Here is a 25,215-nt window from a genome sequence, read left to right as displayed (position 1 = left end):
CCCATTCATGCTCTGTCTCTCTCTGTCCCAAAAATAAATAAACGTTGAAAAAAAATTATCTAAAAAAAAAAAAAATAAAAAAAAAAAAAAATAAATTCCAGTTAGTTGACATACGGTGTAATGTTAGTTTCCAGTGTACAATTTAGTGATTCAGCAGCACTTCTGTACAACACTTGGTGCCCATCACAACACGTGCACTCCTTAATCTCCATCACCTATTTCTCCCATCCCCCCGTGCACCTCCTCCCCCCCGCCCCGTAACCATCAGTTTATTCTCTATAGTTAAGAGTCTGTTTCTTGGTTTGCCTTTTTTTTTTCTTTTCCCTTTCTTTATTTGTTTTATTTCTTAAATTCCACATATGAGTGGAATCATGTGGTATTTGTCTTTCTCTGATGTATTTTGCTTTGCATAATATCCTCAAGTTCCATCCACATCCTTACAGATGGTAAGATTTCATTCTTTTTTATCGCTGAGTAATATTCCACTATATATACACACATATGGATATGTATATACATATATATGTATACACACACACACACACACACACACCCCCCACACCTTTTTTATCCATTCACCAGTTGATGGACACTTGGGCTGCTTCCATAATTTCGCTATTGTAGATAATGCTGCTATAAACATAGGGGGCATATATCCCTTTGGATTAGTATTTTTGTATTCTTTGGATAAATACCTAGTAATGTGATTGCTGGATTAACCTTTTGAGGAACCTTCATACTGTTTCCCAGAATGGATGCACCAGTTTGCATTCCCACCAACAGTGTGCAAGGGTTCATTCCCCTTTCTCCACATCCTTATCCACACCTGGTGTTTCTTGTATTGTTGATATTCACCATTCTGACAGTGTAAGGTGATATGTCATTGTAGTTTTGATTTGTGTTTCCCTGATGGCGAGTGATGATGAGCATCTTTCCATGTGTCTGTTGGCTATTTGTATGTCTTCTTTGAAAAAATGTCTATTTGTGTCTTCTGCCCATTTTTAATTGGATTATTTGCTTTTGTAGTGTTGAGTTTTAATGAGTTTTTTTAATATATTTTGGATACTAACCCTTTATTGGATATGTCATTGGCAACTGTCTTTTCCCATTGTGTAGGTTGTCTTTTGGTTTTGTTGATTGTTTCCTTCGCTGTGCAGAAACTTTTTATTTATTTATTTACTTTTTATTTTATTTATTTTTTTGTTCTTTATTTATTTTTGAGAGAGAGAGAGAGAGAGACAGAGCACTCGCAGGGGTGGGCAGAGAGAGAGGGGAGACACAGAAACCGAAGCAGGCTCCAGTCTTGGAGCTGGTCAGCACAGAACCTGACCCGGGGCTCGAACCCACAAACCCTGCGATCATGACCTGAGCCGAAGTCGGTCGCTTAACCGACTGAGCCACCCAAGCGCCTCAGAAACTTTTTATTTTGATGAAGTCCCATTTGTTTATTTTTGCTTTTGTTTCCCTTGCCTCTGGAGACCTATTTAGAAAGAAGATGCTACCTGTGCTCCCCTCTATGATTTTAATGGTTGCCTGTCTCATGTTTAGGTCTTTCATCCATCTTGAATTTATTTTTATGAATGATGTATGAAAGTGGTCCAGTTTCATTCTTTTGCATGTAGCTGTCCAGTTTTCCCAACACCATTTGTTGAAGAGACTGTCTTTTCTCCGTTGGATATTCTTTCCTGCTTTGTCAAAGATTAATTCATCATATAGTTGTGGGTTCATTTCTGGGTTTTCTGTTCTGTTCACTGATCTATATGTCTATTTTTGTGTCAGTACCAGACTGTTTAGATCACTACAGCTTTGCAAGATAGCTTGAAGTCTGGAATTGTGATGCCTCCAGCTTCGCTTTTCTTTTTCAAGGTTGCTTTGGCTATTTGGGGTCTTTTGTGGTTCCATACAAATGTTAGGATTGTTTATTATAACTCTCTGAAAAATGCTGTTGGTATTTTGAGAGGGATTGCATTAAATGTGTAAATCGCTTTGGGTAGTTTACACGTTTTAACAATATTTATTCTTATCCGTGAGTATGGAGTGTTTTTCCATTTTTTTGTGTCTTCAGTTTCTTACATCAGTGTTTTATATTTTTCAGTGTACAAATCTTTGACCTCTTTGGTTAGGTTTATTCCTAGGTATCTTACAGTCTTTGGTGCAATTATAAATTGGATTGATTCCTTAATTTCTTTTTGCTGCTTCATTATTGTATAGAAATGCAGCAGATTTCTATATGTGGATTTTGTAACTTGCAACTGACTTTACTGAATTCGTGTATCGGTTCTGGCAATTTTTTGGTGGAGTCTTTTAGGGTTTCTACATAGAGTATCATGTCTTCTGCAGATAGTGAAAGTTTGACTTCCTCATTACCGATTTGGGTCCTTTTTATTTCTTTTGGTTGTCTGATTGGTGAGGCTAGGACTTCCAGTACTGTGTTAAATAGCAGTGGTGAAAGTAAACATCTTTTTCCTGACTGTAGAGGGAAAGCTGTCAGTTTTTCCCCATTGAGGAGGATATTAGCTGTGTGTTTTTCATATATGGCCTTTATGATGTTGAGGTATTTTCCTTGAAACCTACTTTGTTGGAGGCTTTTATCATGAACGGGTGTTGTACTGTGTCAGAAACTTTTTCTGCATCCATCGAAATGTTCGTATGGTTCTTATCCTTTCTTTTATTAATGTGGTTTATCATGTTGATTGATTTGTGAATGTTGAACCACCCTGGCACCCAGGAAGAAATCCCACTTGATCGTGGTGAATAATTCTTCTAGTGAACTGTTGGATTTAATTTGCTAGTATCTTGTTGAGAATTTTTGAATCCGTGTTCATCAGGGATATTGGCCTGTAGTTTTCTTTTTGAGTGGTGTCTGTATCTGCTTTTGGTATCAGGGTAATGCTGGCTTCATAGATTGAATTTGGGAGTTTTCCTTCTTTCTCTATTTTTTGGAATAGTTTGAGAAGAATAGGTATTAACTCTTCTTTAAATTTGGTAAAATTTGGTAAAATTCCCCTGTGAAGCCATCTGGTCCTGGACTTCTGTTTGTTGGGAGATTTTTTACTACTGATCCAATGTCTTTGCTGGTCATGGGTCTGTTCAATTTTCTGTTTCTTCCTGTTTTAGTTTTGGTAGTTAATATGCTTCTCGGAATGTATCCATCACTTCCAGGATGTCCAGTTTGTTGGCTTCTAATTTTTCATAGTACTCTTTTAATTGTTTATATTTCTGTTTCTCCTCTCTTACTTGTGATTTTATTTATGTGGGTCCTTACTCTTTTTTGATAAGTCTGATAGAGGTTTATCAATTTCATTAATTTTTTTCAAAGAACTGGCTTCTGGTTTCCTGGATCTGTTCTGTTGTTGTTGTAGTTTCTGTATCATTTATTTCTGCTCTAATCTTTATTATTTCCCTTCTTCTGCTGGCTTTAGTTTTATTTTTCTTTTTCTAGCTCCTTTAGGTACAAGTTTAGGTTGTTGATTTGAGATTTTTCTTACTTGACGTAGATGTGTATTGCTATATACTTCCCTCTTAGGACCACTTTTGCTGCATCCAGAGGTTTTAGACCATTGTGTTTTCATTTTCATTGGTTTCTGTGTATTTTTTTTATTTCTTCTTTGATTTCCTGGTTGACCCATTCACGTTTGGTAGCATGTTGTTTAACCTCCTTGTATTTGTTTTATTTCTAAATTATTTCTTGTGGTCGACTTCAAGTTTCATAGCATTGTGGTCAGAAAAGATGCATGGTATGATCTCAGTCATTTTGTATTTGTTGAGGCTCGATTTGTGACCTAATATGTGATCTGTTCTGGAGAATGTCACATGTGCACTTGAAAAGAACGTGTATTCTGCCGTTTTAGGATGGAATGTTCTGAATATATCTGTTAAGTCCATCTAGATCAAAGAGTTCTTAAAGCCTTATTTTGCAGTCTTCCATAAAATCTCCCCTCCCTCCCTCCTCACCAGAGAGAGAGAGAGGGAGGATGGGGGAGGGGGAGACAGCAGGGTAGCTGACTTCTTCACTCATGTGCACAGCAAATGCTCAGTTTCTTATCATCAGTGATGCCCCTTTTAGGTAAGGTTGGTGACTGATGTGCATTTTGTAGACCAGGTCAACCAGTTCTGTTTTGTTCTCCTTTAAGCTTGGTGTCCTATTGGACATAAAGCTTTTTTTCAACTGTAATCTAGCTTTTGTGAAAGAAATAGTTCATCACATAGTCAGAACTATCTTCTCATTAAATGTGCCATTTAGAGGAAAAAGAAACAAAGTTATTTAATTATATCCTGTGCTTTGAATGACCTTGTAATATCCTCTGGCGAGTGATGAGCAGTATAGTAGTACCTGAGCTTTAGTGTTGGGCTGGGTTCAGACCTCGGCTTCTTCTGAGCCTCAGTTTCTTCCTCTGTGAAAATGGAGCACGTGTTTTTCAAGCATTTGGAGGATTGAGATGGCCCAGTGCTTTATACACCTAGTAGAATTTGTGAATCATACCTGGAATCATAACTCATCTCTGTATTTCTACCCCCTAGTTTAAAAAATAAAACATGAATAGTTGGGAGCCTCCTGGGTATTCCTCATCCCCTCCTTCTTCCTCTCCTTTGCAGAGATAACCACCAGTTACCTGCAAGTTTCTGTTATTTCCATGCAAATTTTTATAGTTCATTACATATGTATATTTCCTTAAATGGTATGCATGGGCGTCCTTTCTTTTCCAGATACCCTTTCTACACGTATTGCGTGGCTTTGGGTAGCAGGTACCCACTTTCCGTGATTGTAAATGGGGAATATGCTCTCTCAGTCCATTCTCTCTGCCTAGGTAACCCAACCGATTTCCCCAAATATCTCAAAAATAATCTTAAATGCCCATGTAATAATCCACCAAGGATCTCTGCATGATAGAAAGCATTTAAAACTGCAGTTGCCATATTATTTGCCACAGAAACGTATTGCTGGGCACAGTTGTGCATGGTAACAGTATCATTTTTTCTTCTCAGGCTACGGTGAATGTGCACTAACAGTGCAGATGAGCAATAAAATAATTTGTCTGTACGCCAGGCACCTGGCAGAAACAAACACCGAGCCCCTGGCTGCGTCCTCAGGGCAAAGGAGTCAGGAGGCCGGTGAGAATAGTGCGGGTGCACAGCCCATGAAGCAACGGCCGGGCTGCAAGCCCTCTCCTCACCTGGACCCACGTTCATGCCCTTGGTCTCTGATCCGTCCCTGCACCAAGACCCTGTTGTCTTACTTACTGTAACTTTATCGTTTACTAGTACCTGGTAGGTCAGACCCCACCCCCCCATCGAGTTCTTCAGAATTTCCTTGGCTCTTCTTAGCCTTTTGCTCTTCTGTAGATTTAGAATGCATTTACCAGCCTCCTTCAGAAGTCCATAAGGATGTTAATCGGTACCAGAGTTTACTTTGGATTGGATTCATAGATTAATATGAGCAGTGTTTCAGTGTTTTGCTCCTGAGTCTGTCTGTGAACGGGATGCCTCCCTACACATGTAAGTTGTCTTTAATATCCTTAAAAAGATTTTATTGTTTTCTTCATGAAGTTCTTTAACTCTTGCCAGACTTATTCGTTAAGTACCTTAAATATTTATTGCTAATGTAAATGGTAATTTTTAAAATTGTTTTCTAAGTATTGATGATGTATAGGGATATGACTGATATTTAGATATAAATCTGATAATCATCACCTTTGCTGAATAAATTATTGGAGCTAATTGTCAACTCTTGTGGGTTTCCAGTGTAGATGGTCATATTGCCTGTGAATCGTGACCGTTTTGGTTCTTTTCTTTCTAGCCTTTGTACATTTGTTTCTTACACTTATTCTGATGGCTGGGTGTTCTCACACAGAGTTGAGTAGAAACAGTGATAGTGGGTACCCTTGTCTTGGGTATGACTTTAGGTGGAATGCTTTCAAAATTTCATCATCAGGCATGACGTTTGGTGTATTTCCTTTCATTGAGATTATCAAAGCTGCCTTCTAAATTCCTAGTTTGCTTAAGTTCTTTTTAATTATTATTATTATTATTCTTTTTTTAGAAAGAGGGTGAGAGTGAGCGAGGGGCAGAAAGAGAGGGAGAGAGAATCCCACTCAGCTCCCCCACACTGTCCGTGCAGAGCCTGAAGTAGGGCTTGAGCTCACCCAATGCAGGGCTCAAACTCATGAACCAAGAGATAGAATCTGAGCCAAAGTTGGATTCTTAGCCAGCTGAGCCACCCAGCTGCCCCTGCTTAAGTTTTATTAAATAAGTAGGCATTCGATTTTTTTTTTTCCAAAATCTCTTTTCTGTGTCTACTGATAAAATCATACATTTTTCTTCATACATGCTGAAATAGATTTTTTAACATTCAATTATCCTTTCATTCTTGGGGTACATCTGTCTTAATCATAGGATTTTTAAAAATTCATTGCTGTATGTGATTTGCTCCTATTTTATTTAGGATTTTTGTCTGTAATCAATTTGTGTGTATATGTGTAGTTCTTCTAGACTCATAAAAAGAGTTGAAGAGCATCTCTTATTTTTGGAACATTGTGTCTGTCTTGCTACAGGAAGTATATTAATATGACTCTAGGAAGAAATCTGACTGGGCTTTTTAAAGGAGCCCAAGTGAGGGGAGCCTGGGTGGCTCAGTCAGTTGGGTGTCTGACTTCGGCTCGGGTCATGATCTCATGGTTCATGGGTTTGAGCCCCACATCGGGCTCTGTGCTGACAGCTCAGATTCCATCTCCGGCTTCGGATTCCATCTCCGGCTCTCTCCGCCCCTTCCCCACTTGTGCTCTGTCTCTCTGTCTCTAAAGTAAATAAAAATTTAAAGAAAGAAAGAAAGAAAGAAAGAAAGAAAGAAAGAAAGAAAGAAAGAAAGAAAGCAGCCCAAGTGAAAATCTCCTGCGTGGTTTGCAATGAGCATAAGATCAAAGTGGAACAGCTGCTCAAGAAAAAAAAAACGCAACTGTCCCTGAAACAAAGACCCTCAGGAGTCCTCAGAGAATGTTCTTGGTAATGGTGATGAGGACTGGCTTCATGTGACCTCCTCCCACCGCTCCGCTCAGCTCAGGCCACCACCCTTTTTGAGAACACGGTTCACGGGAGGGGTGGCAGGGTCAAGTGTGGGGGCTCAGCTCTCTGGTCTGGAGCCAGGTTCCCAGGCTGAGCCCTGAGTGCCCACCGGAGTGTGTCTGCAGGGTCGGGGGCAGGACACTTGGCAGGGCTGGGTTCTGTAACTTTCCTCACAGCCCCAGGGGCCTAGGGCCCACAGACGTTAACTGTGCTAATCTGCAGAATCATAAAGTGCCTCGGGCCTTCCCACCCAACTTCTGATAGAGCGTTTTGTAGACTAAGGTCAATAAATTCTCTTCTGTTCTCTTTTAAACTTGGTTTGATCTGGCTGAATCTCCTCACAAAACTATATTTGATGGCACGCATCGGTGCCGTTTCCTAAACATCTGTGTCCTGAAGTCTTAACACAGCAGGGAATGTCTAAAGGGTCAGATTTTGAACTTTAGACAAGGCCTTACTATTTTAAGTGAAAATGCTGCTGTGTTAATAATATTCAGTCTCTAATTTGAGCTACTTGTGGGGAGGGGGGAGGGGATGTTAGACATTGCCTTGTTCAGCTCTGACTTGAGATTTGGCTAACTGCCTGTGCTGTCTGGATAGGGCGACCCTGGACATCTTTGACTACATCTACATAGACGCTTTTGGGAAAGGGAAGCAGCTGACAGTGAAAGAGTGTGAATACCTGATCGGCCAGCACGTGACGGCAGCACTGTACGGGGTGGTCAACGTGAAGAAGGTGTTACAGCGAATGGTGGGAAACCTTTTAAGCCTGGGAAAGCGGTAAGGTTTTCGTGGTTTTCCAGCACTTCTGCAGAATGCATGTCTTTGGAGGCTCGGATTGCCTTACAGAGGATTTTATTTGATGGGCCTCCCGTCATGCGGCAAAGCTGTGGATGCCGGGAGGCACAGTTGGGCTGTCTGCGGCTGTCTACCCACCACAGAGAGAAACGCATCCTTGTGACATAATGCTGTCCTGGCTTAAGATGTACTGAGTGACTTTGACACTTTTGCAGTGGACTTGTGTGCAAGTTTTCTGTAATATTTTCAATATTTTCTTTAGTAACCGGAATATTTGAGACTGGTAAAGGTTACTTTTCAGGGCAGTGTGTTCTTCGGTCCAAGTGCCTTGTTGTCCCTTGGTTTATACATTTCTATCACTTAGATAAGAAAGCAAACAAAAATATGAAACCATTCTGCCTCTGAGTCCAAGGGAATATGTCTTACAGGGAAAATAGAAGATTGTGTGTTGTAGTCGTAGTTCCCTGCCTAACGGTGGAATTCTTTGTTCTTTTAAAATAGGCTGTATTTTTTAGAGCAATTTTAGGTTCACAACAAAATGGAGTGGAAAGTACAGAGAGTTCTATTACCCCCTCCCCCGCACCTCCCCAACATCCCCCATCAGAGTGGGACACTGGTTACAGCTGACGAACCCCCACAGACACGTCATCCTCAGACTCTACAGTTAACACCCGACTTCCCTCTTGGTGGCGTACGTTCTGTGGGTTTGGATGAACGCACCGTGACGAACCAACCGTCGTGGTATTGTGCGGAACAGTTTTACTGCCCTAAAAGTCCTCTGTGCTCCACCTAGGCAGAAGTTATTTTTGATTATGTGCAGCGTTATGGAGGTGACTATACAGTGAAAGTGCTTCCAGTTTTCATGCCCATCACCAAAGTGGGGTACAAAAGTTAACGTTTCTTCTGGGGCTTTTTTAATATTGTTACTAAGATCATTGTAACTATTTGCTGAACAGAGAGGAGGTATCGGAATCCGAAAAGGTGTGTGGCCTTTGTGTCCATTACTCATAAAACCTGGGTCTTGAAAAAGAGGGTCTCAGCTGAGAAGCAAGCAGAAAGTGAGGCCGTGATTGATTTCCCCCACTAGGGAAGGCATCGACCAGTCTTACCAACTCCTGCGAGACTCTCTGGATCTGTACCTGGCGATGTACCCGGACCAGGTGCAGCTTCTCCTCCTGCAAGCCAGGCTCTATTTCCACCTGGGCATCTGGCCAGAGAAGGTAATTATTTTACTTTGATGCTTTGCACTTGCGTTAGAGAGGAACTCTAGCTTGAAAGGCGGCTCTTGGAAGTTTATCCTCATATCAGCCTGGAGGATGAACGTGAATTTATTCACTCTCCCTATCTCGGCCTGTCAATTAAATGTTTTTTGTCTCCTTTAAATCTAAAAAACTTGGCTACACTGCCAGGGGTTGCCTGTTCTCTTTGTGGTCCATGCCTTAAACACCTGAAAGCACAAGGCCTCAGCTCTGCAACCCACCTGTTGGTGCCCACACGTGTTCCCCCCGGGTCACCCTGACTCAGCAAGGGGAAGCAGAACTTTAAGTGTTCACCCTCCAGCAGTGCTGGTGGTGCTCACACTGACCATGTGAGCACCCCTGTTTAACAAAGGAAAAGTAGATCTTGGCTGAGTTCCGGTCCAGCTGCTGGGTTTCACGGACTGGTTTCGTCTTTGAAAACTGTGGATTCTGATACAGTCCCACTTGGGCTCCTCCTTTTTCTAATGTCCCCTGTGGCCAGCAGCAAGCCCTTTCAGAGGACCGCGGCGTCTGCGATCAGAAACGCTCCTCAGCAAGCTGTGAGTGCAGCAGGTGTCTGAGTGCGAGGGTGTGTTACAGCGTGGGAGCAGCTGCGCCTTTCCGTCATGGGCTGGCTTTTCCAGGGGAATATGTTAATAATCCATTATGTCTGTTTAGAGCAGCCTGGCGAGAGAATTTTGTTCCGGGTGCTCACAGGGACATCAGCATAAAATCATCCGTTCGTGTTGTTAGAGAGGGGTCAATAGTATGACCCCACATTGCTTAGGTTTAAATTATCTCATTTATTCCCCACTTCAAAGATGTGGAATCGTTCTGAGAAAGGACACATTGGTAGGAACATCCCTGAGCTCCTATCTTAAGAGGTCATCTGTAGTCCAAGTAGCAGATGTCCTCCCGGAACATCCTGTGGTCTGCCAGAACCAGACCCTCTACCGAAGTTACCACCTACTTCCCAGAACCCTCTTATCCACAGCTCAGTCGTTTATTTTTTTTCCCCCACTTTATTTTTGATGCTGGGCTATACATAACTAACTCTTGTCACTTCTTTCTTCAATTAAGGAATGCCATGATAATTTGTAGAATGCTGAAACCCTCTCAAAGCATGACTTTTTAGATGTAAATTCTGTATTAAATTACACATCAGCCTTAGAAGGGGTAAGGTTAACATCTGCCCTGGGGGAAAGTCTGCAGGAGCTCTGGCATCCTTACCTTTCTTTGATGATGGACTCCGTTCAGTGCTCATGCTGTGCACTGGGGAAATACCTCAGTACCCTCCGTGGATGACCAAGAGTGCCATCCTGCCAAGTAAATGTCACTAGAACAAGATCCCGGTTGCTTACGTGCAGAACATTTTTCCTCATGACGACCATTCGTTTGCTTCTGGGGTTGAGCACCTTAGATGGCCCCTCATGCGGGGATCAGGAATGCAAAGTCGCTCCCCTCCACGAGAGTGCACTTGAGCTAGGCGGGTGCCACCGGAGAGAGTGGGAACACGGGGGCTTCTGATGAGGAAATTTCCAGGGGACACTGAAGCCATGAGGAAAGGCTCCTCTCCAGAGAAGGTGTTTGAGGTGGACCTTGAAGGGTGGGAAACCATTCAGAGGGCAGAAAAGGCAGCTGTTCCCGTGGGCAGGGGCAGCCTGTGCCTGGCACGGAGGTGGACGGGCCCAGCACTGTGGGCCCACCCGACAAGGCTTTGTATGCCCGTACTCATATATGCGCGTGGAAACGTGAGCAGCTGTGTGCATATTTTTCAGATGAGTTTCTGGAAGGCTTGGAATTAGTGTGGCCTTATTAGTTCCCAAACTGGGAACACTGGAAAGTCAGCTTGTTTTCAGTTGAAGTAAATCAGAAAGAGCGAAGAAACACAAGCCCTCTGGGTCACTGTCGTCATAGTCCAGGGTCCTTGTGGCTGTGATGGGAAGAGACAGTGGAGGGTGGTCACGTTTTGAAAAGTCACTGGCACCAGACGCCTCCTTCCAACCCTGTGGGGTGGATGCCGGGTTTTTGTCATTCTGTAAATAGTGAGGTAACCTGCTGAGGCCACCCGCGCTGGCGTCAATGGCGTTGGGAATTGCGCACAGGCAGTTCGGTGCCTGAGCCCACCCGCACGCCTCACCCCTGTGGGCCAGCGGGCTACGGGGGGGACGGTGAAGCCGGCACCCGGGCCCATTCTGCTTCCTGCTGCCAGACCTCCCTCTTCAGTTTGACCCATAGCCCTCCCTCCCTTCCCTCACCCTCCTCTACGTCCCACTGGAAAAGATACCCTTCTGGTTTTCCAAGGCAACTCTCTGTGCTCCATCCCACTCTGTTTGCCTTTATTTCTCCTATGTCTACAACTCCCTGTTTCTGCTGTCTGCCGTTGGCGTTCTGCTGACTCCAATCGATCTTTCTCATCTTTGGGGAAGAAACGAAACGCGCTCCCATGACATCCCTGCGGCCGCCTCCTTATCTCTCTCCTCCCCTGCGGGACTCCAGCCCCAGATGGCCGCATGCCTGGCCTCCCACCTGCGCCCCAGAACATGGGGATCATTTCCCCCCTCCACACGCCGCTCTTGCCAAGGAAGCCAATGACCCCTTTTGACAGAAACCGTTCTTTTTGTTGACGAATCCACAGATACTTGTCTTTCCTTATCTTTCTGGATCACTGAGGGCCATTCACTGCTCAGAACACTCTGTTCCTTTGAGTCTGGTCCATGGTTCTCAGCCTCTTGCTAGTTCCGGGTCCTATGTTTCTTCCCCGCAGGGTAGTTTCTAGACTTCGGTGAACACCTTTCCCCGAGGTGAGGTCACCTGGCCTTGCTTCAGTTACCGTCCGCAGGCTGACCGCCCCCGACGGACGCTCTGCCTGGACCCCGGGCTCCAGACCCGCGTGCCCAGGTGTCTGCTGCACATGTGCCCGCGGCCCCATCTCCTAGACCGCCGCCCAGGCCTCCTGCCTGCTCTCCCCCCTCCACCCTTACCCCTCGGAACCTGTTCCGTACACTGGGGCCGGAGCAATCTCTGAAGATGGCGGCCCTGCCCCTTCAGTGCTCAGAGCCCTCTGAGTAGCTGCCTCGGTGTCATGAAGATCAGGCTCATTCTCTTCGTCATGGCTTACTAGATTCTCGGCGGTCTGGCCCTGCCAGCCTCAGCTGCCTTGGTGCTCACGGTTGCCCCTTTTGGACGCTGTGCTGCCCGGCTGCGCCCTCCACTCAACCGTGTTCTCTCGCCTCAGTGCTTGGTGCGCGCCCCGGCGCTGCCCCAAACGCCTTTCCTTAGGCCTCGGTCCCATTGGCTGCGCCTCCGAAACCCCTTCCCCAGCCCGTCCGCAGCAGTCCAGGTCCCCTGCTCTGCCAGCTGTGTGCTTGCGCTGCCGCAGAACGTCTTCTGAGGACACTGTGGCTGCGTGTGTACTGTGCCTTCGCCAGGGACCGGGCTCCCTGAGGGCGAGGACCGCATCTGTGTGGTTCTTCAGGGTAGCGGCCCCCCTGGCTCTCCGCCCAAGTCCCGAGACGCAGGAGGTGCTCAAAAAAATGGTTTGGACGAGTGACTAAGATCTTTGTTAGATAACGAGGGAGAGGATATCCAGATTTTCCAACAAGGGAGACTGTTTGGGCGCGTTAAAAGTGGGTATTTGGATGGGGCGCCTGGGTGGCTCAGTCGGTTAAACATCCAACTCTGATCTCTGCTCAGGTCTTGATCTCAGGGTCATGAGTTCGAGCCCCATGTTGGGCTCTGTACTGGGTATTGGGGCGCTTGGGTGCTTATTTGGTTGGGCATCCAACTCTTGATTTCGGCTCAGGTCATGATCTCACAGTGGTTCGTGAGTTCGAGCCCTGCACTGAGCTCTGTGCTGACAGTGCTGAACCTGCCTGGGATTCTCTCTCTGCCCCTCGCCCCCTACCCCTCAAAAAAAAACGGGTGTTTGGAGAACAGACTTGTTTCAGGGGCAGGAGAAAGTGTTCAGTTTGGGGTTTGTTGGATTGGATACGACCGGGGCCATTGAGTGCAGCCGTCTGAGGACATCTGGCAGGGGCTCCCCGTATCAGCGTCTGGTGGCTGAAGCCCCAAAAGCAGAAGAGCCCCCAGCCAAGTGGAGGTCTGCAGCATGGAGCCAGGCACTTCACAGAGAGCCACAGGGGAAACCGGTAGCCGGGACAGAACAGGGTCAGCACACTCTGCTGCCTGGATTTGTGGATGTGTTTTATCAAAGGCATATTTCGAAAGAGGCCCATCTGCTTGCTTTTTTATCGCTGGCTACTCTCCAGCCACAGGGGGCAGAGGAGAGTAGTTGGGTCCGACACCATGTGGGCCACAAGGCCGTAGTTACTCTCTGGCTCCTTACGGTAAAGGTTGCCAATCATGAGTGACAGACCCCTGTGTTCCAAGATCCCTACCCCCAAAACTGTGGGCTCTTGGGATTGTCAGCCTAGACATGTGTTTGGAGACATCATAACGCCCCCCACCCCCCACCCCTGCCGCTGTCATCAGTACTGTCCTTCAGGAGCACACCAGGCCCCTGTCATGGTATCTTTTCTGTTTCTGCCCTCTCCCTTCACCCTGTCATCTGCACATCTGGGGACAGGGAGTGGTAATTACCCCTGAACCTTGTCTCTTCCTGATGCTACAAGGGAGTTTAAGCCTTCCCCTGTGCTTACAAGACTCCCAAGATAGGTCTGTTGCACTTATCTGCAGGGGAGGGGCTGCTAGTTAGGGAGGGAAGCTGTATCTGTAGAATGTAGCAGAAGTGTGGTCAGAAGTAACTACAGTTGGGGCGCCTAGGTGGCTCAGTCGGTTAAGCGTCCGACTTCGGCTCAGGTCATGATCTCACGGTTCGTGGGTTTGAGCTCCGCATCGGGCTCTGTGCTGACAGCTCAGAGCCTAGAGCCTGTTTCAGATTCCATGTCTCCCTCTCTCTTGTGACCCTCCCCTGTTCATGCTCGCTCTCTCTCTCTCTCTCAAACATTTTAAAAAAAGTAACTATAGTCAACCCTTGCACAGACGGAGCGGGGTTGGGGGGGGTAGGTGTAGGGGTGCTGACCCCTGACACAGTCAAAACTCCATGTATAACTTTTGACTCAAAACTTAACTGATGGTCTGCTGTTGATTAGAAGCCTCTCGGATAACAACTAGCTAGTTAACATATTGTGCATGTTTTATGTGTAACATACTATATTCTCATAATAGAGTAAGCTAGAGGAAAGCAAATGTTACTGAGAAAATTACAAGAAAGAGAAAATACATTTACGGTCCCATACTGGAAAAAATCCTCATATAGGCGGACCCATGCAGTTCAAACCCGTGTTGTTCAAGGGTCGGCTGTAGTTGGAGCTGCATATGGGAACACAAGGAAAGCCACACGCAAGCGCCGGAAATAGAACTCACCGTTCAGACCCGATGCTTTTAGCTTCAGAGGATGAATATGATTAGTGTCCCCCAAAGTAAAGCACAGTACAAACTAAAGCAAAGGTGGGGTGGTGGATGGAAATTGGCTCTCAGTTGATACTGGTTGAAGCTGAGTTTGAGGTGCTTAGGGTTATACCATTCTGTCCATTTGTGTGTGTGTGTGTGTGTGTGTGTGTGTTTTAAGCAATCTTACTGATTTTTTTTTTTTTAAGTTACTTATTTTGAGAGAGAAAGGGCACTCGCACAGGAGGGGCAGAGAGTGAGGGAGAAAGAGAATCGCAAGCAACACTCGACACTCACTCTCAGCCCAGAGCCCAGCATGGAGTTTGAACTCGTGAACCGTGAGATCATGGCCTGAGCAGAAATCAAGAGTCAGATGCTTAACCGACTGAGCCATCCAGGCACCCCAGTTTTTATGGGTTTGAAAGTTTTCCTAACAATGAATTAAAATGCTCCTGCTCTTGCTCTGGTAAGAAGGTGGTTGCGACCTTAGGTTTGGAGTCAGCCCCCCCCCCCCCCCCCCCCCCGGTCCACATTCTCCCTCCACACTTTCATACTCTGGGAACCTCCAGCAAGTTCCTTAACTTGATGATGCCTGATTCCTCTTTGGAAATCAGCATTGACTATACTTCACGTTGGGAGGATGAAATGAAATAAATGTGATGGGCTTGGCACGAATCAGTGATCAGTGGAGAAGAAGCATTCACAAAATACTGAGATCCTGCAAATACCAATCTGGAGGTTAGGAGTGGGTTTCATAATAACATCTTACACTGCAAAAAACTAGGTTTTGGTGTTTTTTTTTTATGTCTGTGTATTTGAGGGAGAGAGTGCACGTGTTTGCATGGGAGGAGCAGGGGAGTGGGGAGAGAGAATCCCAAGCAGTCTCCACACTCAGCGCGGAGCCAGACTCAGGGCTCAATCTCATGAACTGTGAGATCCTGACCTGAGCCGAAGTCAAGAGTCGGGTGCTTAACCGCCTGAGCCACCCAGGCGCCCTGCAAAAAGCTAATTTTCACAGCACTTTTGGTGGGTCAAAATACATCAGGAAATAGGACAGTTACTAGTCATCGTCTGATAACGTGAATAAACTAACTTAAAGGTAAAAACCATTTGCTGGATCTGGGACTAGAATATAGGTCACTCTGTCTGCTTACCTACTCTGTCTTAGGGCTGAGTAAATAGGAAAAGATCCTGTTTCCAAAAGAAGAACATGTCAGAGACCCTCTGCTAAATGGCGTCATAGAATAGGTGCTAAGTGATTTTGTGTGTGTGCACGCGTGTGTGTGTGTGTAAAACTTTATTTGAATTTGCAGGTTTCCTTAGCAGCACTGTGTACGGTAGGAAAACATAACCTTGGAGTCAGCTCTGCCGCGAGCAGCTTAGTCATTTAAATTCCACATAGATGCGGTTTCTCCTTGTCCACTTGAGTGCGTGCGGAATTGCACTGCGAGTTAAAATAGCTGAAAATGATCGGTACGTGTTCAGAACCTTGAGACCCACGGCTTCATCAGCTAAGCTCATGGGCATCACTCCATGGTTTCTGTGTAGCCCCTTCCCCCTGGGTAGTCGAGGCAGCTCTGTCACACGTCCCCTTGATCTGGATTGAAGCAGCTGAGCAGTTACTTTTCTTCCCAGTTGGTCAGCAATGTATTAAAACCCTCTTCTTTCTGTGTGTAAAGAATGGAATCCCCACACTGACCAGCAAGAGTGTTACCACCTTCTGTTGGAGTTCCCCAATCCAGACACGTCCGTGGGTGGCAGGCTCTTGCCTCCTCACCCCTCGCTTGTTCTGGCCCACCGTGTTTCTAAATAATTCCCACGTTCCCGCTGGTCGAATCTGCTGTGGGACCAGTGCCCGGCGTTAGAGGGGAGACCACCAGCTCCCAGACGTGGGGGCCATCAGCACGGCCCCCAGCTTGCCGCCTTGTGCCAGGTTAGGTAGCTCTAAATCCTGTGCCGCAAAAAAGAAAAGGCCTAAATGAAAATATTATCTCCTAGTCTTTCTGTCTTGTCTTGAAGGTGCTTGACATCCTCCAGCACATTCAAACCCTAGACCCCGGGCAGCATGGGGCGGTGGGCTATCTGGTGCAGCACACGTTAGAGCACATCGAGCGCAAGAAGGAGGAGGTGGGTGTGGAGGTGAAGCTGCGCTCCCACGAGAAGCACAGAGACGTCTGCTACTCCATTGGGCTCATTATGAAGCATAAGAGGTGAGTGCCCGTGGCGGCCATCCCCACACGGCTGCAGAGGACACGCGTGCCTGCCAGCACGTGTCTCGGGAGCCGCCGCGACGGACTGGCCACCGCGGGAGCCGCCCGAGGCCGAGCTGGTCTGAACCGCATCTACCCTTTTCGTTTTGTAAGAAGAGTCTCGCTGTCCTCCCTCAGGGTCTTCTAATGGGAGAGCTGTAAGCTGGGGGGGGGTGTTCCGCTCATTTCCTCGTTGTCCTGACGCTTCGTTTATCTCCATCCCTGGGAATCCGAGTTGCAGGTAGGGCTTGCCCGTCTGTAGGGCAAGCTCATGGTCGATTGACTAGGCAAAACTCAACCGCATCCACAGTGACAGTGCTGGTTACGATTTACGTGCCACCGGCAGGCTGGGAGCAGAGGGTCCTGTTCTCCCCTACGTGTTATTGCCAGACCTTTAAAAATGCACTTACAGAGTAAATGGCGACTGGTATTTCATTGTGGTTTTCGTTTGCATTTCCCCGGTTGACTACGCGGATGGGCTAGTGAACCTGGAAAAGAAGCTCATTCAAGTTTCCTTTTATTAAGCACATCTTCAAGTCTTCCGGTTTTTCATTTGAGTTATTCGTCTTTCTTAGGGGTTTTCAGTCCTTTATCCTGTTACTTGTGTCTGTGTGCGTATACATTGGCAATATCTTTTCCCAGTTTGGGGCTAGTATTTTTTATCCTTTTAGTGCATTCTTTTTGTCTTCAACTTTAATATGGAAATTTCAAGCATATATGAGTAGAGACGAGGATAGTGAACCAGATGATGCTCCCATAACCAGCTTCAACAGTTGTCGTGAGGGTCTGCCTTCACTCTTTTCATCCCCCTAACCCCGCCCCTCCCTGGAAGCTGGTACCAGATGTCATTCCATCTGTGGCTCACCTGTAGCTGTTTCAGTGTGTGTACCTAAAAGGTAAGGCCTTGCTGTCTCCTTTAAAAGTACATTTACCATCCTCTTGTATCTAAGAAAAAAACAACTCCTTCACCTCCTCACTTAGGTCTAGTCAGGGTTCCTGTTTCCCCAGTTGTACTGTAGTTTTTTTTTGTTTTGTTTTGTTTTTTAATTTTTTTTTTTCAACATTTATTTATTTTTTTTGGGACAGAGAGAGACAGAGCATGAACAGGGGAGGGGCAGAGAGAGAGGGAGACACAGAATCAGAAACAGGCTCCAGGCTCTGAGCCATCAGCCCAGAGCCTGACGCGGGGCTCGAACTCACGGACCGCGAGATCGTGACCTGGCTGAAGTCGGACGCTTAACCAACTGCGCCACCCAGGCGCCCCTGTCCTGTAGTTTTTTAATAGTCTGCTTGAATCTGGGTCCTTTTAATACTATTAAATCAAGTACTCTTTTCCCTTATGGGCTGTATTTTTCATACCTGGTTTAAGAACTCTTTTTATGTCCTGTGTCATGAAGCTAGCCTACAAATTCTGTGTTTTCTATCCAGGCCTTTGTCCCACTAGGACACTGTGCGCTGTTCTCAGGCCTGGGTCCTGATCCCTTTTTCCATTTGGATAACCAGTTGTCCTGTGACTCTCCATTGAAGTCTGTTTTTTTCCACCTGACGTGCTATCTTGATAATAAGAGGGGTTTGTAAAGGGAGCCAAGAGTATCCTGAAAAATGCTTATTAACAGGGATAAAAGCAGGTAAATTCGTAAGAACATGAACTTAAGAGAAGCCAAGCCATCGTTTATATATTTCATAGTTGCTGTGACAGGGTCCAGGGAATTGATTTGCCCTTGCTCTTATGTTAATTAGGTATGGCTATAACTGTGTGATCTATGGCTGGGACCCTACCTGCATGATGGGACACGAATGGATCCGAAACATGAACGTCCACAGCCTGCCTCATGGCCATCATCAGCCTTTCTATAATGTTCTGGTGGAGGATGGTTCTTGTAGATATGCAGCCCAAGGTGAGTAACTAGTCCTGTCTGTACCTGTAGTGACACACAGGCACATTTTAAGCACACATTTGAGCGCTCCAATATTGTGGGCACAGTCATCAGTTTATTTAGAGATGGCTAACCTCATCAGGGCCAGTATTCCGCTAAACATGGGTGGGTATGCCGTGCTGCAGCCATGCCTTGGGTTAGTCGCTGCCCCTAGATTCTTCCCTCCATCACCACCACACCCGGGACCCCGTTCCAGTGCTGTTGCCGACCTCTGTCATTGCCTTTGCCAAATTCCCAAAAGTCTTGCTGCCCAGTGCGCTGCCCATATGGCCTGCCTGAACTGGAGGGCACCGAGTGGACAATGTTGGAAGGATCACCCCAGCAGCCTCTGGCATCCTGAGGCGGGCGGCCTGCTCTTCTTCCCCGGGGATGCCCTCAAGTGGCCACTGTGGGAACTGCAGCCCACGGCACTGGCTCTGAGAGCCCCTGGTAGTCAACAGGTGCTTGGTGGTGTCTGGGGCCACTGCCAGCCCTGATAGGTGCTCGTCCGGGGCACTCGTGAGGGGGGAGTGGGTGGAGTCTGGAGAGGCAGGTTAGAGGCAGATGCCCGCAGTGTGGGTCTCCTTTTTCCTTGTTCCTCCATTTAGTGGGATGAACTTACTGTATGGCTGCCTGTCAAGGCATTCACAGCTTTTGTTTTATTAATAAAAACAAACACAAATGTGGGGCGCCTGGCCGGCTCAACCTGAAGAGCCCGCAACTTTTGATCTCAGGGTTGTGAGTTCAAGCCCCATGTTGGGCGTAGAGATTACTAAAAAAAATAATAACCACAAATGCTAATGTAATGCTGGTCTGTGACAGGCAGTGTTCTGATGTATATTAACTCCACTTGAGAATAGGAATACTGTCCTCATCATACTCGTGTTGTACATGAAGAAACTGACGCGCATGGGCTCATTCCAAGTTTAATCTAACAAAGTGTGAATTTGAACCTGACACGTTGGCCGAGAGCCATGCCCTTAACTGTCATTGCCACACCTGTTTGTGTGTGACCTAAAGCATCAGGTTTGACCTAACTCAGTATTGTGTTGGTAAATGTAATAATAGAAATATCGGATGTATAAAAATCTCAGACTAGAAAGTTTCCTATTCATGTTAACTCCTCAGAAGCTGAGAGAGGGTTGTATACAGAATTGAGAGAGATTCTGTTCATTGAGGCTGTGCAGGAAGCTTAACCTCCATCAGTATGCTGGGACAGTTGTAGGAGAAGGGTCTGTGTGTCCCCTGTTAGATGAAGGGGCCGATGGGGATTTCATTTAACTTTTGAAGCTGTGCCATATTAAAAAAAAAAAAAAAAAAAAATCATACTAACAGTGTTTAAAAACCAACAAATGATTTAGAAATTATTGGATGATTTGGTGGACTCTTGCACCCCCACTAGTCACCTGGTAAGCATTGCATGTCACATATCCCAAGAGTGAAGGGCACCGTCCCTTCCCCAGCATCGCAGGCCAGTGTCCGGGGCTCTGGCCATGTGTGTGCCTTTGCTGCCCTTTACGTACGGTCGATATTAAGACATTTAGCATTTAATATTTGAGTTTCTAGAAACATACTAACTTTAAAATGGGCTTTTCAGAGTAGGTAAAACTGGGTATGCAGTTGTAGGTGTTCCAAATTTGGTGTTTGTATTGAAGATTGGGGAATTCATCTCAAACAGATCTAAGCAAACATGCGCTGTAATGTCAGGTTTATCAGAGTTGTGGTGTAGTAATGACTTAAAAAAAACAAAAAACAACTTCCTATCTGCGATTCTGCATTCTAAAACTGAGATTGAGCTGAGTGAATGTGAGCAAGGTTCGCAGTTGCCTTTCTTAGTTTGAAATTCTGAGACTTTTAGAGGCTCTTAGGGGTGGACAGCCAGGATTCCCCTACGAGCGCTGTCCGTCTGCCCCGGGGCCCTGTCGGCCCTCGGTCGCTGTTTCCCAGGTGCCGGGCCGCGGGGCCAGAGAGCGTCCTGGCCTGTGCGCTCCGAGGGGCTCAGGGGCTCTGGGGCCACCATCTCTTCCCTGTCCTTCCTCTCATCATCTGTCCGGCCCGCGGATGCCAGCTGTGTCTCCTGCACGTCTGTCCTGTTTCCATCCACTGATTTCCATTCCTGCCCCCCACGCTCCAGCCACACCTGCTCCTTGCCTGTATCATGCCGTCTCTCACTGGCATCCACCAGACTCCCCTGCATGGCGGTGACCTGGACCCCGTCCCACAGCCTCCTCTCTGCTCCTGCCCCCGGCGCACTCCAGCCAGCCAGACCTTGTTCTTTGACACCATCCTTCGCGCAAGTCTTTGCGCAGGTAGTTGTCCCTCACGAGCAGGCTCTTTTCTCTAATGCTTCAGGTTAACGTCACTTCCTTCCAGCAGCTTTTCTCCCCCCTGCTGTTCCCCCACAGGACTGAGATTGGGTCGGCTGTCCCTGCTCCAAGGTCCCTGACCCCCCCCCCGCCCCTTCCGAGTCCTCACCCCTTCATGGGAATTGCAGGATTTCCCGTTGACCATCTGGCCCTCTCTCTCCGTCGCAAGCTCTCTGCATGTAGAGCCAGACCCCAGTCTGCCCGTCTGGTGAGGAGTCCATGCCGCGGGGTGCTCCAGACCCCAGTGGATGCTCACCTCTGTCTGACAGAGAAGCTTATAGACACAGATGCAGTGGTGCTGGCGGGGTGGCTCAGTCGGTTGAGCGTCTGACTCTTGATTTCGACTCAGGTCATGATCTTGCAGTTCAGGGGTTCGAGCCCCACTTGGCCTCTGCGCTGACAGCACAGAGCCTGCTTGGGACTCTGTCTCTCCTTCTCTCTCTGCCCTTCCCTCGCTCACGCTCTCTCCCTCAAAATAAATAAGTTAATTTAAAAAAGAAGCGCAAAATAATGAGGTGAGTGTAAATAGCGCGTCATTAATAAGATGCTAACTGTTTTTACAACTTTGGATTAAGAGCATTTTCAAATATGCAAAATGGTCAGAAGTATACATCGAATACCCCATACACCGTCCATTAGATTCAACAGCTAGCGTTTACCATATTTGTTTTATCTGTAGGTAGAGATTTTAGGTTTCTGCTGAACTTTTTTGAGAGACTATTGCAGACCTAACGACCCGAATGCTTAATCAGGCGTCGTGTAAGAATAGGACGTTTCCATGCGTTGCCACAGTCACATCGCCACGCGTGACAAGTAAATGTCTGCTGTCTGATGCCCGGTCAGCGGCCCCGTTTCCCACTTGCCACCAGCCCGGCTTTGATAGCCGCTTGCTGCTCCGTCGTGATCCAGCCAGGATCCTCGCACTGCGTTTGGTTGCTGTCTCCAACGGCAGAGCCTTTTCTCTAAGACCGGTTCATTCCTCATTCCTCACCTCGTTTTCTTCCTTCCAGGCTGGTTGTCTCGCAAATCGCCTAACATTCCGCGTGTGTCTCACTGTTTCCTTCTCTGCATTATCTGCAAACTGGAAGCAGAGTCTGAGGCTGGATTAGATCAGGTGCATATTTTTGGCTAGAATGCTCACTGTCAGATGCTGTGTGTGTCTCCTGCATCTCCTCCAGAGCCCGTGTGATCGATGTCCCACTGGTGGTAGGCAGTTTGGTCACTTAGCCAAGATCGATGTAAGACACAGTTTTCCCTTTGCAGCTAACACTGTGACGTCCCGTGAATATCCTGTTCCCGATAACTTGAACCCGTATTTTTGTTTCAGTACCTGTTGAATCTCCTTGCCTAAATTATTGCAGGAGAGTTGCAAATGCTGCCCTTCTCTTTCATTTCTGTGAACGAGAGCTTCCCTGTCCCCTCCCCCCTCCCCCTTTTTCCTTCCTTGCTTATTGCCCTCTCACTTCTTCCCCTCTCCCGTAAATTCCTGAGTTAATTTATTTATTTATTTTTCTTTAGGGAGACAGAATGCAAGTGGGGGCGGGGGCAGAGGGAGAGAGAGAACAAACACACTGGGACACCTGGCTGGCTCTGTTGGTAGAGCATGTGACTTTTTTCTTTTTTTTAATAAGGTTTTATTTTCATTTTTGATTGTTTTAATGTTTATTTATTTATTTTGAGAAAGAGAGAATGCAAGCAGGGGAGGAGCAGAGAGAGGGAGAGAGAGAATTCCAAGCAGGCTCCCTGCTGTCAGCGCAGAGCATGGGGCTCGGTCTCACAAGCCATGAGGTCATGACCTGAGCTGGAATCAAGAGTCAGACGCCTAACCGACTGAGCCATCCAGGCTCCCCTATGTAAAATTTTTTTATAGGGGCGCCTGGGTGGCTCAGTCGGTTAGGCGTCCGACTGCAGCTCAGGTCATGATATCAAGGTTTGTGGGTCCAAGCCCCGCTTTGGGCTCTGTGCTGACAGCTCGGAGCCTGGAGCCTGTTTCAGATTCTGTGTCTCCCTCTCTCTCCCTTCCTCCCCCACCTGTGGTCTCTCTGTATCTCAAAAAGAAATAAACATTAACAAAAAAAAATGCTAATAAAAAAAAGGTTTTTTTATATATGTGTGTTTTTCAGTTCATTTACTTATGAGAGAGAGAGAGAGAGAGAGCACCTGTGTGTGTGAGTGGGGGAGGGGTAAAGGGAGAGAGAGAATCCCATGCAGGCTCTGCACTGTCAGCACAGAGCCTGACATGGGGCTCGAACTCAAAAACGATGAGATCATGACCTGAGTTGAAATCAAGAGTTGGATGGCTTAAGCGACTGAGCTACCCAGGCACCCCTAGCACGTAGCCTTTGATCTCGGGGGTTGTGAGTTGAAGCCCCGTGTTGGGCAGAGAGATTACTGAAAAATAAAATCTTTAAAAAAAAAAACAAAAAAAAAAAAAAAACACTTATTTAAGTATTCTTTGAACATTTTCAGTTAATTTATTTGCATCAAATTATTTTGTTTTTAAACGTTTTCGTGATTTAAATGTTCATCCTTTGGCTCTGGTAATCCTGTTGGGTAGAGCCCACTGATGAATGCTTCCCTAATTCTAAGCTCCCCACAGAGAGTTGAAGAGTGAACTATAAGCCACATACATGCATGACATCCTCGAATAGTTTTAGTCTGCATAATTGAGAGAATTTTTCTCTCAATATGTGAGATTTCAGCTAAACCCAAGTGGGGTGCTGTATAGTGTCGTCTGCTCCCACTAGGGGGCTCACTTTTGCTCCCACTAGGGGGCACACTTCAGCACTTTCTAGACACCGGGGCAGGGGCAGCACCTCGTGCTCAGCTTCCCACCCCTCCCCTCCACACCCCCACCCCCCCTCCCCCATACTTAGCTACTGCAGAAAGTGAACATCACAGATGGTCTGAATGGGAGTCAGCTGCCCATCTTGGACGGCCAGGAATTCAGCGCACTGTGAAAATCCCATTCTGACGTGTGTTCTGTATAGAATGACAAAGCTCCTCCGGGAACACCGGGGACGTGGGGTGCCTCAGGGAGTGTCAGCTCCCGTCTTTATAATTTGTCTTACACTATGAAGCGGGAATGTCCACCCACGAGCCGTCCGTGGCTGTCTGCGTGTGCCGGCAAGTGCGTGGAGCCCCCGTGGGGGGGTGGAGTGCACGTTCTCAGCCATTTCAGAGGTCGATGTGCTCACTCTCCTGTGTCCCGGCCGTTCCACCCCCACTCCTTCCACTGGAGACACACTCAGACGTGTGTCTGTGTTCTTGTCGGAATGGGACAGCAATGTCATTCAAAGGCTCGCCAGGTGAATTGGGGGTCTGTCAGACTGCGGAATGCGAAGCTGCAACTAAACGAGTTGCAGATAAATGCTTACGGTATGCTTCACATAATAGACACAAACAATACCAAGTTCTCTTTATATGTAGTTATGTCTAGCTACTTCAAGAGGGGAGGACTCTGCTTGGTGGTCCCATAGGTTTACAGGACTGTACTTACATATCTGGGCGGCCGAAATTTGTTTTCAGTAGGCCGCATGCCCAACATGGGACTTGAACTCATGACCCTGAGATGAAGAGTCTCATGCTGTACCAACTGAGCTGGCCAGGTGTCCCCTGGGTAGCTGAAAATAAGATACGCAGACACGGGGCACCTGGGTGGCTCAGTGAGTTAACCATCCAACTTCAGCTCGGGTCATGATCTCATGGTTCGTGAATTTGAGCCCCACATTGGGCTTTCTGCTGTCAGAGCGGAGCCCGCTTCACATCCTCTGTCTCCTTCTCTCACTGCCCCTTTCCTGCTCTCGTGCCTGTGCACACGCTCTCTCTCTCCCTCCCTCCCTCTCTCTCTCTCTCTCTTTCAGAAATAAGCAGACATTTCTGTGAAAAACGTCAAGGGAATTGGGAAAGACCTCTTAAGATTTCCCTGGGACTTTTGGGGCACCTGGGTGCCTCAGTTGGTTAAGCGTCCGACTTCAGCTCGGGTCACGATCTTACAGTTCATGGTTCTGTGCTGACAGCCGGGAGCCTGGAGCCTGCTTCGGACTCTGTGTCTCCCTCTCTCTCTCTCTGCCCTTGCCCCATTCGCAGCTCTATCTCTCAAAAATAAATACATGTTAAAAAAAATTGACAAAAAAATCTCTCTGGGACTTTTAGGTAGGCCCCGTTTGATATTTTA

At 46.9% G+C, this 25,215-nt stretch overlaps 1 protein-coding gene across 10 annotated transcripts in view; it reads left to right on the top strand.

Annotated features, from left to right (window-relative positions):
- FBXO21 (F-box protein 21) overlaps window positions 1-25,215 on the top strand; it is a 65,183-nt gene that overhangs the window by 16,994 nt on the left and 22,974 nt on the right. For 7 of the 10 annotated variants that reach the window (XM_045459120.1, XM_045459111.1, XM_045459113.1 and 4 more), the window contains 4 exons: window positions 7,660-7,839; window positions 8,945-9,077; window positions 16,506-16,717; window positions 18,497-18,654. In XM_045459120.1, coding sequence (XP_045315076.1) covers window positions 7,660-7,839; window positions 8,945-9,077; window positions 16,506-16,717; window positions 18,497-18,654 — 683 coding nt within the window. The remainder of the gene's footprint in view (window positions 1-7,659; window positions 7,840-8,944; window positions 9,078-16,505; window positions 16,718-18,496; window positions 18,655-25,215) is intronic. The other 3 variants (XM_045459112.1, XM_045459117.1, XM_045459118.1) reach the window with 1 other exon arrangement.

The sequence above is a fragment of the Leopardus geoffroyi genome, chromosome D3 (assembly GCF_018350155.1).
Source record: "Leopardus geoffroyi isolate Oge1 chromosome D3, O.geoffroyi_Oge1_pat1.0, whole genome shotgun sequence".
Lineage (NCBI taxonomy): Eukaryota > Metazoa > Chordata > Mammalia > Carnivora > Felidae > Leopardus > Leopardus geoffroyi.
This window is presented reverse-complemented; position numbering and strand designations above follow the sequence as displayed.